Source organism: Vicia villosa, linkage group LG4 (genome assembly GCF_029867415.1).
Source record: "Vicia villosa cultivar HV-30 ecotype Madison, WI linkage group LG4, Vvil1.0, whole genome shotgun sequence".
Taxonomy (NCBI): Eukaryota; Viridiplantae; Streptophyta; class Magnoliopsida; order Fabales; family Fabaceae; genus Vicia; species Vicia villosa.
In genome coordinates this window covers 35,945,812-35,957,543 of record NC_081183.1, presented here as the reverse complement: position 1 = coordinate 35,957,543, position 11,732 = coordinate 35,945,812, and the positions used below count along the sequence as shown (strand labels likewise).

The 11,732-nt window shown below is 34.4% G+C and overlaps 1 protein-coding gene across 1 annotated transcript; it reads right to left on the bottom strand.

The window, feature by feature from the left end:
• Positions 1-5,648: 5,648 nt before the first annotated feature.
• On the bottom strand, positions 5,649-6,338 carry LOC131597065 (F-box protein CPR1-like). Its single transcript, XM_058869781.1, has one exon. It carries the CDS (start codon positions 6,336-6,338, stop codon positions 5,649-5,651), a length of 690 nt encoding a protein of 229 aa, XP_058725764.1.
• Between the last annotated feature and the right edge of the window lie 5,394 nt (positions 6,339-11,732).

Sequence of the window (11,732 nt, the reverse complement as noted above, 5' to 3'; positions counted from 1 at the left end):
AGTTGGCGCATTTGCATAAGTGTTTCCGCAAGATGTAAGTGATTTACCGCCGGAAAGAAAAGTTGAGTTTTCATCGATTTAGTTCCTGGAACTAGTCATGTATCGATGGCTCCATATAGGATGTCTGCTTTTGATGTTGAAAGAGTTGAAGAGTCAACTTGAAGATTTGTTTGAAGAGAGGTTGATTTGTTCGAGTGTGTCGCCGTGAGGTGCATCTGTTTTTGTTGGTTAAGAAGAAGGAAGGTTTTGCAAGGCTTTGTGTTGAAGCAAAAAGGACAAGTTGTAGCTTATGCTTCAAGGAAACATAAGATTCATGAGAGGAATTATCTGACGCAAGATTTTGAGTTGGCCGCCGTTGTTTTTGTTTTAAAACTTTGAAGGCACTACTTATTTGGATCGAGATTCGATGTGTATAGTGACTACAAGAGTTTGAAGTATTTTCTTGATCAGAAAGATTTGAATATGAGACAAAGAAGATGGTTGGAATTCTTGAAGGACTAGGATTTTGGTTTGAATTACCATCCGATAGAAGAGAGTGTTATAGCCAATGCATTGAGTAGGAAATAATTGCATATGTCTATGTTGATGATTCAAGAATTGGAATTGTTGGAATAATTTTGAGATTTGAGTTTGATATGTTGAAGCTTACCTGTGGTATTCTTGATGATATTAGGGAAGGTCAGAAATCGGATTTGAAATTGGTTGACAAGATGACATTGATTGATCGAGGATAAGGTGATAATTTTCTGATTGATGAGAACGGTGTCATGAGATGTTGTAATTGAATTTGTATTCCTGATGTTTTGGATTTGAAAAAGAGAATTTTTGGATGAAGGGCATCGAAGTGGTTGAGTAATTATCCTGGTGCTACTAAGATGTATCAAGACTTGAGAAAGTTATTTTGGTGGCGAGGTATGAAGAAGGATATTGCGGAATTTGTGTATTCGTGTTTAACTTGTCAGAAGTCAAAGATTGAACATCAAAAACCGTCTGGTTTGATGCAACTGTTGTCCATTCCTGAGTGGAAGTGAGATAGCATTTCTATGGATTTTGTTTTGGGGTTGTCGAGGACATCGAGTAATTGTGAGGCAATTTGGGTCATTGTAGATGGATTGACGAATTTTGCTCACTCTATTCCGATAAACATGGATTATCCGATGGAGAGACTTGCAAAGTTGTATTTTGAAAAGATTGTGAGTTGGCACGGTATTCCGTCGAGTGTTGTTTCTGATAGAGATTCGAAGTTTACTTCTAGATTTTGGAAAGTTTTGCAGAGTGCTTTGATTATTTATAAGTTGTGTTTGAGTTCTGTTTATCATCCGCAAGCTGATGGTCAAACGGAGAAGACAATTCAGTAGGTTGATGATCTTTTGAGAGCTTGTATTTTGAAGCTTTGTATGGTCGAAGTTGTGGAACGCCTTTGTGTTCGTGTGAGTTTGGAGAGAGTAAGTGTAGTTTTGGCGATGAGATGGTTGTGTCGGTTGTATTTTCGAGGACGAAAATATTCTAAGCGGGGGAGAGTTGTAACATCCCGATTTTTATTAATATTTTTATTAATTATATTTGTAATTATATTATTTGGTGTTTTTAATAATTACTTATTTATTTAGTTATTATGTAATATAATAATTATTTAAGTATTTAATTATGTGAGTGTTTGTGTTGTTTGACTTAATTGAGTTATTAGAGAGATATAACTAAATGGGCCTAAGTGATAGAAACATAATGGATGGATGGGTGGGTTAAGCCCAATTGACATAAGTGAGATAGTAAGAGAAGGTTAGGGTTTTAGAGGTTACTATTTTCATTTGGGGGAAAAGATAGGAAGAAGAGAAAAGAGGCAAAAGGGAAGAGAACAATGGTGGAAGAGAAAAGCTAGAAGAAACCCCATTTTCGCAGCTATGTTTCAACAAAGAGGCATCTTAGCAAAACAGACATATCTCTCAATTCAACCGTTGGATCGTTGTGGTACTTGGACACAACGTTCCTGACTCATAGAGGTAAAGTCTGACCGGAGCGATTTTGATTTTGAGGGTTTTAAGTTCGTCTGATAAGCTGATTCCCGAACAGGTTTTTAGGTGTGTCTCCAAATGATGTTAGAAAGGATTTCTTTTGGAGAAAAACTTAGAGCTATGGTGAGAGAGTCCATATTTACCAAGGTAAGGGTGGGGTTCTTTCATGCTAAAGGGTTGTATGATAGTATGTTATGGTGGGTTTGATTCTATACTTTGATATCCATGTTCTTCTATGTTGCAATCTTGGGTATTTGATGATTTGTTGGAATGTGATGATATAAATGTGATAAGTTGTGTGCAATTGATAATCTATGTGTATTAGATTGTTGTGTTTGTTGTGGGTAAACCATTGATAGTGAAATAATGGATTTTGTTGTAGAATTGGGAAAATAATGGAATAGAAATATAATAGTTGAATTGAAATTATTATAGTTTCATTATTAATTGGATAATTAAATTATTAGTTGAATTGATTCCAATAAGTCTATGTGATTGGAATATACTTGGACTTGGACCAATTATTCGGTTTATCGATAAATTACGGTATTTTGAGAAATTGACCGTAATTGTGTTTTGGTTGAATATTCAAGTTGAGAATAATATATTGTTATGCCAATGATGTTGTTTTGATAATTAACATTATTTCTAGTTGATTTAGTTGATGATTGAAAGCCGATTTGATTTACTTGATATATTGCCATATTGAGATTATTTTGAGAATTGACCAAAAGTTGTGATTTCGGTCGAGATTATTTTAGAGTCGCATTCCATTTTGTATGATTATGAATTTGTGTGATTTGATGTATGTGAATTTTCGTGACTTGAATCTGAATTCGTTTGTAATATTGTGACGTGTGTCATTTCGGTTGAAATAGCGAGGTGAATTAGACGGTAACGATTATACCGCAAAGTGATGAATATTATGACTTGAACCTGAATATATTGTTTATCATAACTCTGCTTTTATTGTTTCATATCTCACCTTTTATTTGTTTCACCGTTTGCTTTATACTGGTAACGTGCAGGTGATAGCAGTGAGTGAAGATTAGCCACCGTGAGTCGAGTCGGTTGTCGCTCTGATACGTAGCACTCGGGGGAACAAACACATGTTTTAGTTTATGTTTGCTTTGCTGAATTTTTAGTGATGTTTTGCTATTGGTGTGTAACTTAAAGTTATTTTGCGAAGATGCTATGATGTTAACTTAATTTTTGGGAAGTTTTGTGAATCCGCTGCGTGGTAAAATTTTATTTGATGAAGTGACTTTTAAAGACTAAATTAATTGTTATAGATTTGTCTATTTGATTAAATGTGCTATGTATCGATGTTGAAGGCGTGTATGCCGTAAATGATTTAAATGACTAAATGTGATATCCCTTGTGTATGTTTGAAATTTTTATACTCGGATTTATGAATAAATTATTGGGTAGAATTTGGGTGTTACAGTACCAATTGCTGGCCCTTTCCACTTGACCGACACGATAATAAGAGCGCACTGTTCGAAACATCAATGTGTGGCGTAAGCTAAGAACGATCTAGGACTTTAAAGGTGGGGGCCAATTGTAGGCCCTTTTCACTTGCCTTCTTTGAGGACTTATCAAAAGGGAATTGGGGAGGGGGTGCCTTCTTTGAGGTCTTTGGGAACAAATATAAACACACAGAATTGCCTTTCTTGAGGACTTTAAACACGCAAGCACAAGTTGGAATTGCCTTCTAAAGGTCTTTTAAAACAACATTTCCCACCTAAAGTTTGGACTCCAAGTCATGCACGTCTATTCATACTTCTCATGGCAAGGAAAGCGAAAAAAATGTGGAATCATAAAAAGGGACAAGAAAGTACCAAACAGATAACAATCCGTAATAAGCAAGCAAAGCAGAGAAACCCGGAAAACTCCGCGTAAGATGACATCAATAACACAAAAAATTAGAAATCCAATAATCTGACATAAGCATTAAATTATCGTCGATGTGAAAATAAATCACAATCGAAACATATCGGATACATCTGAATGTCATACAATAAACTTGCATAAAAACACAAGTCCAGACAAAAACACAAGCAATATATACATCTCATGGAATGAGACAAAATCAATCGCTTCGGAAGCAAAATCAAATCCACACATGAAGCAAAATGCAAATGCTTTTCAATCGAAATAAACGATCGAAAGCTCTCTTGAAATGCCTTGCACAAGTCAACAAACGCATTAGTAATAACAAGAAAGCGTAAACGGAATCAAGTATCCGCTTCACAAATTAAATCAAGAATAAAATGCAAGGAAAAACAATCCAAACAAGCATTGGAATGACAACATTAAAAACCGGGCAGCATTGCATTGCACTTTGAGGTGCTCAAAAACCTGGCGCGAGTTAATGAAAAAAAGCGTCTGGAGACGCATCTTCAGATCACCAGAGATGCATCTTCGGATTCACTTTTTTCACATACGGAGATGCATCTCTGGAGTAATTTCTTACATAATAAGGCCGTCTCTTCAATTTGAACGGTAAAATGATGAAAATAGATACGTCCGAAAATACATCTCCAAACACTAGAGACAAAATGGACTTTTAACGCTGGTATGAGAGTATAGAATAAACATTTCTCAATACAAATGATAAATATTTCTCAATACAAATAATAAGATTAGGCCGAAATCAAATTTAATATTTCATATAAGGTTGGAGACATCAAATAATTCTTAATGTGTAGTAATTGGTTGGTAGAACAGTGCTTCTTAACATGAATAAAAGCATTGTAATATTGTTGTTTTGGTTATATCATTTATGAACGGTGATATATTTGTTGGCTACAAGCACACTATTCTTGTAAAGACAGTCCAGAACCGGGGCAGCATCTGGTATAAGGATTCAGGATGAATAATTATCATGTGTAGGATGAGCACTTGTAAAAACAACTGAAAGAGCTCCACTGTTTCATCTATTGTAACTATAGTCTATAATATAATAATTTCTGATAAAATCGTGTTGCAAGAATCCTCTAAAATACTATAATAATATAGTGGATAGCAGTAAGTAACTACTGTAAAGACTATCAATTAGTGTAGAAACTAGAAAGTAAATACAAATACTCAAAAATAAAAAGATTCAAAAAATTAAAGAAAATATCATATTTAGTAATTAAATAATCTTAAATACAAAATTTAAACAACATAAATGATTTGAAGTAGTACTAAGTAGAACAAGTGAGCAAAACATAATATATTGAAGACAATCAATTGTTCCTTGTCTTTGCTGTTTATTCTAAGTATAATAACACACAAAACAGAACTAATAACAGTATATCTGCATAATTATATTAACTAATAAGCCGTGTAACAACAGTATGTATAAAAGTATCCTAAACAGTAATAACATTAGCAAAATGAATGAGTGTTTACAATTGCGGCGAGACGAGACTCTCAAGGTAAAGAAATTGATTCCTATTAATCGAGGTGGAAATAAAAGGAATATTCATGGTACCATTATTTAAGTCATACAAGAGAAATACACTGATTGTTCTCATCAGAATAATGCTATTTTCAAAAATGAACAAGGGTTCAATGACATAATATAGCCCTTGTTCTCCAGGTTTCTGTAAATGCTCTGCAGGGATCATCGTCCGTCTAGTCCATGATTCAGCAACTCCATATTCCTTCATCAACCAGAACCAAATGAGTTCCAGTGTCAAAAGACAGACAAAGACAGTTATCCAAAACGCCGAGCTTAGGTTTGTCGTCCCTGCAACCATCATGTTTATGATTTTGAGGCAGTAATATTTTGGTATAAGTCTCCTCCGCAAGATCAAAGGAAAGAATCCTAGTTTGTATATAATCACCCACCCATCTAACTATTACCCAATTTAGAGTGCCACTCACAAATTTTCCTGTGAATCTAGTGGGAGGACAAGGAAAATTCTGGATAGTTGTCCAAGAATTTTCTCCAAAAGTATAAAGTCTCACATTGTGATTATTACTATTACCGTGAGGACGTACATCTAGTAGCACCTTGTACTTGTCATTAACATGGTCATAGCCAAAACCATAATATGCTATACCCCATTTTTCAAATAATAAATTAAGGGATGGAGATTTATTGGATTTGAATCTGGTTGAAGGGTTCCACAATATAAAATAACCTTCATCCACGTCCAACAGACACACCAACCCATTGCATGAACCAAGAACACGAAAATTATGTTCCATGGTGAACTCAACAGCTTCAGTAGGTTCTGATGGGCTTTCCAACAATGACTTTACAGGGAGAGATACAATTTTGCCGTCTCCTCGACCAAAGAAAAACTGTGGGTTGGTTATGCTTGGATCCATGGTTAACATATGAAGGTGTCGCTTTGCGAATCGGGAATCGGAGATTAGGGTTTTCCATGATTTGCACACACACTTCAATTGCAGGAGAGATCTTACCGGAAGCCTTAAAAAGATCTCTACGATGAGATCATCCGATAATGATTGGCACTGAAGTAAGCCCTTGCCGATCATATTTTCTTCTTCAATCTTTTCGTGGGGTTCCTGATTCTCACAACTTATATTGAACAATCGGCCATAGAGATAAAGTAAAGTAAGTGCACAAAATGTGGCAATACTATACGATAAATTAGAAGGATCGTAACCATAAAGATTATATTAATATTTTGTTGGTTAAATACGTTTTAGTTCCAATAAATATGTCACCCTATATTTTTGGTCCTATAAATTTTTTTTTAAATGGATGTTTATGTATGCAATTTCAGTCTATGGTATTTTTTAAAATTTTGAAAACTGATAAATTATTCTTTAATTTTTAAATTTTTGAATAATTTTTGGAGTTAAAAGATAGTTCACTGACAGTATCATCCAATAGAAAGCTATCAATTAGTCATGTCAATAAATTATTTTTTAAATAAAAGAGTGGTTTAATTGGATACATGGTGGTAATTGGTTGACGGTGTAAAAACATTTTACACTGTCAATGCATCACTCATTTTCTCTAATTTTTTTTATATATGTTTAGAATACTGTAAAATATTTATTTACTAAGTTTTAGAAGTTTTTAAAACGAGAAGAGTTAAATATGAATTTTTTCAAATTTCAAAAAATAATGATAAAAGTAATGAAAATCTAAACTTAGATATTAAATTTTGAGTTTTTTTTCCAGGAATTTATTAAAATATTATTGATATGTCTACAAGATAATCATTCTAAAATACACATTGGTTTGATAGAAGGGAGGGAAATTACATGCATAAAAATTTTAGAAGGACTGTTCATTGAAAGAAAATTTTATAAGGACTAAAAATACAAAGTCACATTTTATAGGGACTAAAAACGTATTTAACCTTTTTTTTCTTATAAAAGTTAAAAAAAGTTGAATATTTTGATAGTCATATATTCAACTTGTTAATGTTTTATTAACTATAAATATAGTTATTTTTTTCTTCATATTTTATATTTTGCACTTGTTAATTAAAAATAGGGTTAATGAATTTTTTGGTCCCTCTAAATATTACAGATTTCGTTTTTAGTCCCTCCAAAAATTTTCTTTAAGAAATCTTCCCTTCAAAATTTTTCATCAAAATTATTGGTCCCTAAAATCATTTTTACTAGAGATTAGCTACGACTTTAGCCACGAATTAGCTATGAAATTTGACGTTAGTGACCAATAGTTTAGAAGAAAAATTTTGAAGGGACGATTTCTTGAAGGAAAATTTTGGAGGGACTAAAAACGAAATTTGAAATATTTAAAGGGACGGAAAAGTTCATTAACCCTTAAAAATATGGGTTTTTTTCTCTTATTTGTTAGTATACATGCCATAATTCTCTGTGCCGAGAAATACAAGCAGCCGAGCTGCCGCTACAACAGCTAAGGATCGGAAGTTGGGATAATAACTTAGAGCTATCATGATCAGCTCAGTTACAGAAAGGTCAATGGTCATAAACTGTTACAAGCCATTGATAGAGTCGGTTACATACACATGATAAATGAATGATTAATAAAGACGTTAAAATAATTATGGACGGTTACAAGCGTTAACAAGCTGCTTAATGGTCATTAGATCAAGCATTTCACTTTAAATATGGGCTCCCACCCGAGAGATAAGCAACACCTTCTTCTTGAGTGCACGCATATCACGATCGTGCCACTCGAATCTTTCAATCTGTCCAATATCGATGTATAATGACCTGAACCGATGAATAACTTAAAAAGGAGTGGAAACCTAGGACACCAGTCACCCTCCATCTTCCTCCTAACAAACACCATACAGCTGCAGCCTCGTCGGATTAACTTCGGATTGTTATCCAAATGTGTTCTGCAAGAACATTTGGCGTCTACCATGAGGCTCCTGTAAAACTTTCTCGGGCCACACAAGTTGTAACTAGACAATCACTTTATCATGTAAGATCCAGTTTGATTTTGGAACCTTCTCCGTTAACTATTGTTCACAACATACTCGCTCCTTCCCCCGACATCGTGACAACACAACTATGTGTTACGCCTCATCAGATCCTAAAAATCATGCCATCAAATAAGCCAGATGCAGATCCTAGCGGCCATGAATGAACTTTGAAGTTGTTGTTGGCTGTGCCGAGATGGAAAATTTTGAGGATAAGAAGATGGAGGACGAAGATTAGGAGATACAATACAACAACATATCCAGGTTAATGTCAGCAAATTGGTTGCTCGTTAGGGGGCTTCTGACTGAAGTTGTAGGCTGAGTTTCAAACTGGTTTAACGGAAGCATTGAGGAAGCGCTGTCAATTTCCCTGAAGAAGGAGACATGCCCATCAACATCGACAAGGGTGAATCTAGTTTTTGAACCGGTAAGGCAAGCGCGAATTCCTCTAGGAAATCAACATCAGCTAGAAGGAATTACGAAACGACACTAACCTCGTTGATGAAAGATAAGTTATCATTACGCTTTACATCTTAAGATTAATATATATATATAATTGATGAGTAATTATCGAATACCTGGAGTTCGGGAGTGATTTAAACGTATAATAGATGCTAAATATTCATATGTTATCTAACACAATAGAGTGTTGTACCACTCTTATTTTCTTTGGAAGGGAATTACTAGTAACTTTACAACTGTTTAATACGACGTTCTCTGTTAATGTTATGGAGGTACTGAGGCAAAAACGACTCTAATTATCAAAAGACTATGTGACGGTGTCATGGGATAAAACTGAACAGGCCAATCGATTCATGATACCTCTATTTACAGCGAATCAAATAATTATTACAACAAGAATTCAGTAATTGCAGTGTACGTTAGAACAAGTGCGCAAGATTGTTATCATTGTACGTTGATGATGACAGAGGCTACACCCATTAAGGTACCTCGGGCAAGCACCAGCTGAATTAGCCAAGTATAGAATCCGAACAATAGCCAACGAAAAGCAGCCTCTCTAGGACCCCAAAAGCATGATTGGAGGGAAAGAGCATTCAATTTGGAATTGTCAACAAAGCCTCCGACCTGATATCACACAAATCAAAGTGTCGACACTGACGTTGAAAGGTAAGTATGTTATCCTTTTAATTGTTAGTTTGTATGTCTACCTTCCCTCAACTGTCTATATGGTCATCTAGTTACGGATAATAGTGGTTTTAGGTCGAAGGATGGTATACACACTTATCACCATTATAATAACTTATGACACTTTTCATAGCATTTTATGTAGTACTCGCATAGTTGGTCAATCCAGTATAAATGTTACTCCTAATATTCATACCTATGTTAAGACTTGATAACTCCTTATCCTTGATTCATGAAATGCAATCTCAACCTATCTATATAATAGTCTTAATACTTTAATCTTACTCCACTTCGTATAAAGCTCGACTATGAATATTTTAAGAATAATATCCTTATGTTCACTTGGTTAAATCACACTTAACATTTCATTAAATAGACTAACTATTCTAGAGACTTTATTATTTTGTAAAAATAAACCCAATAAAGAAATTATTTTTATTAATAATAAATAGTTTGATAAAATAACCAAAAGTATTGGTCTCTAGGGCTTACACCAACACAATGACTTTGAAAGCACCATTGGGAGACAACAAGACATTTAATATAGATATCAACACGGTTGATCACTGGCATGGACACCTAAGATGGTGTATGGCTTTTCTTAGGTGAAGGAACCAAGTCAGGCGTGTGAGGAATGTTGTAGAGCAAAGAAAGCCAGGAGAGCATTCAAGCATGACTTTCCCATGAGGTCGAAAGAAAAACTAGAGCTTAATCACTTTAATGTGTGTCATATCCTAAATTTTATCCACCATTTCTATCTAATCATCCTACATCATTGAGCCATTTATCTTATTTTAGTCTTTGCATTTCTTTAAAGCAAGTTAATCTTATCTGATACATTGCAATACTTTAAGTCACTTTTATCTAAGTGATTGGGTCATAAGCCATTTGTTTATACTTAACGCAACTGTTTGTCTGAGCATTTAGGTCTTTGACTAGGGTATTGATAACACTGAATCGCACTATGTTTTTTACTCGAATATCACATGTTTTCTGTAGTTTTTGTTGTTGTTTTCTTGTATTATGCTTGTGTTTTCTTTATTTTTAGGTTTTGTGTGCATTTGGAGCTCTGTTTGAAGAAACAAGCGAAAAAACAAAAAAAAATTGAGATTTTCAGTCATTTTGTACACATGGTCCAGCTAAGCGCCCGCTGAAGGAAGCGCGGTGACATGACCAGTTTCCACCAGAGGAGTAACTGCCACGTTCCCATGATCTCCAAGTTGGGCTGCTATGCGGCCGCAGACCCCCCTTTCCCTCCGCGGGCGCGGCCTTCACAAAATGTTTTCCACTCAGAAGGAGTTGAGGGGCATACTCGTCTTTATGCAACTTTAGGAACTTCTATAAAAAAGAACTTCATTTCATTTTCGTTTTTTATCCAAGCTTAGTTACTATTTAAGCCATATACCATCAGTATCTGTAAAGTGACAGTCCCTTCACATCGAAACTTTGTAAAACATTATGAACATGTCTGCAAAATAATCATTCTAAAATACACATTGGTTTTAGAGAAGGGAGTGAAATTACATGCATAAAATTTTTAGAAGGACTATTCATTGAAAGAAAATTTTATAAGGACTAAAAATACAGGGTCACATATTTATAGGGACTTAAAACGTATTTAACCCTATTTTTTTTACTTTTAAAAGTTAAATAAAGTTGAATATTTTGATAGTCATATATTCAACTTGTTAGTGTTTTATTAACTATAAATATAGTTATTTTTTTCTTTATATTTTATATTTTGCACTTGTAAATTAAAAATATGGACGGTTACAAATGATTAATGAAATATTAATGAAGATGTTATAATAATTATGGACGGTTACAAGCGTTAAGAAGCTACTTAATATTTTACAAATGATTAATGAAATATTAATGAAGACGTTATAATAATTATGGACGGTTACAAGCGTTAAGAAGCTACTTAATGATCATTAGATCAAGCATTTCACTATAAATATGAGCTCCCACCCGAGAGATAGGCAAGACCTTCTTCTTGAGTGCACGCATGTCACGATCGTGCCACTCGAATATTTCAATCTGTCCAATATCTATGTATAGTGACCTGAACCGATGAATAACTTAAAAAGGAGTGGAAACCTATGACACCAGTCACCCTTCATCTTCCTCCTAACAAACACCATAGAGTTGCAGCCTCGTCGGTTTAACTTCGGAAGGTTATCCA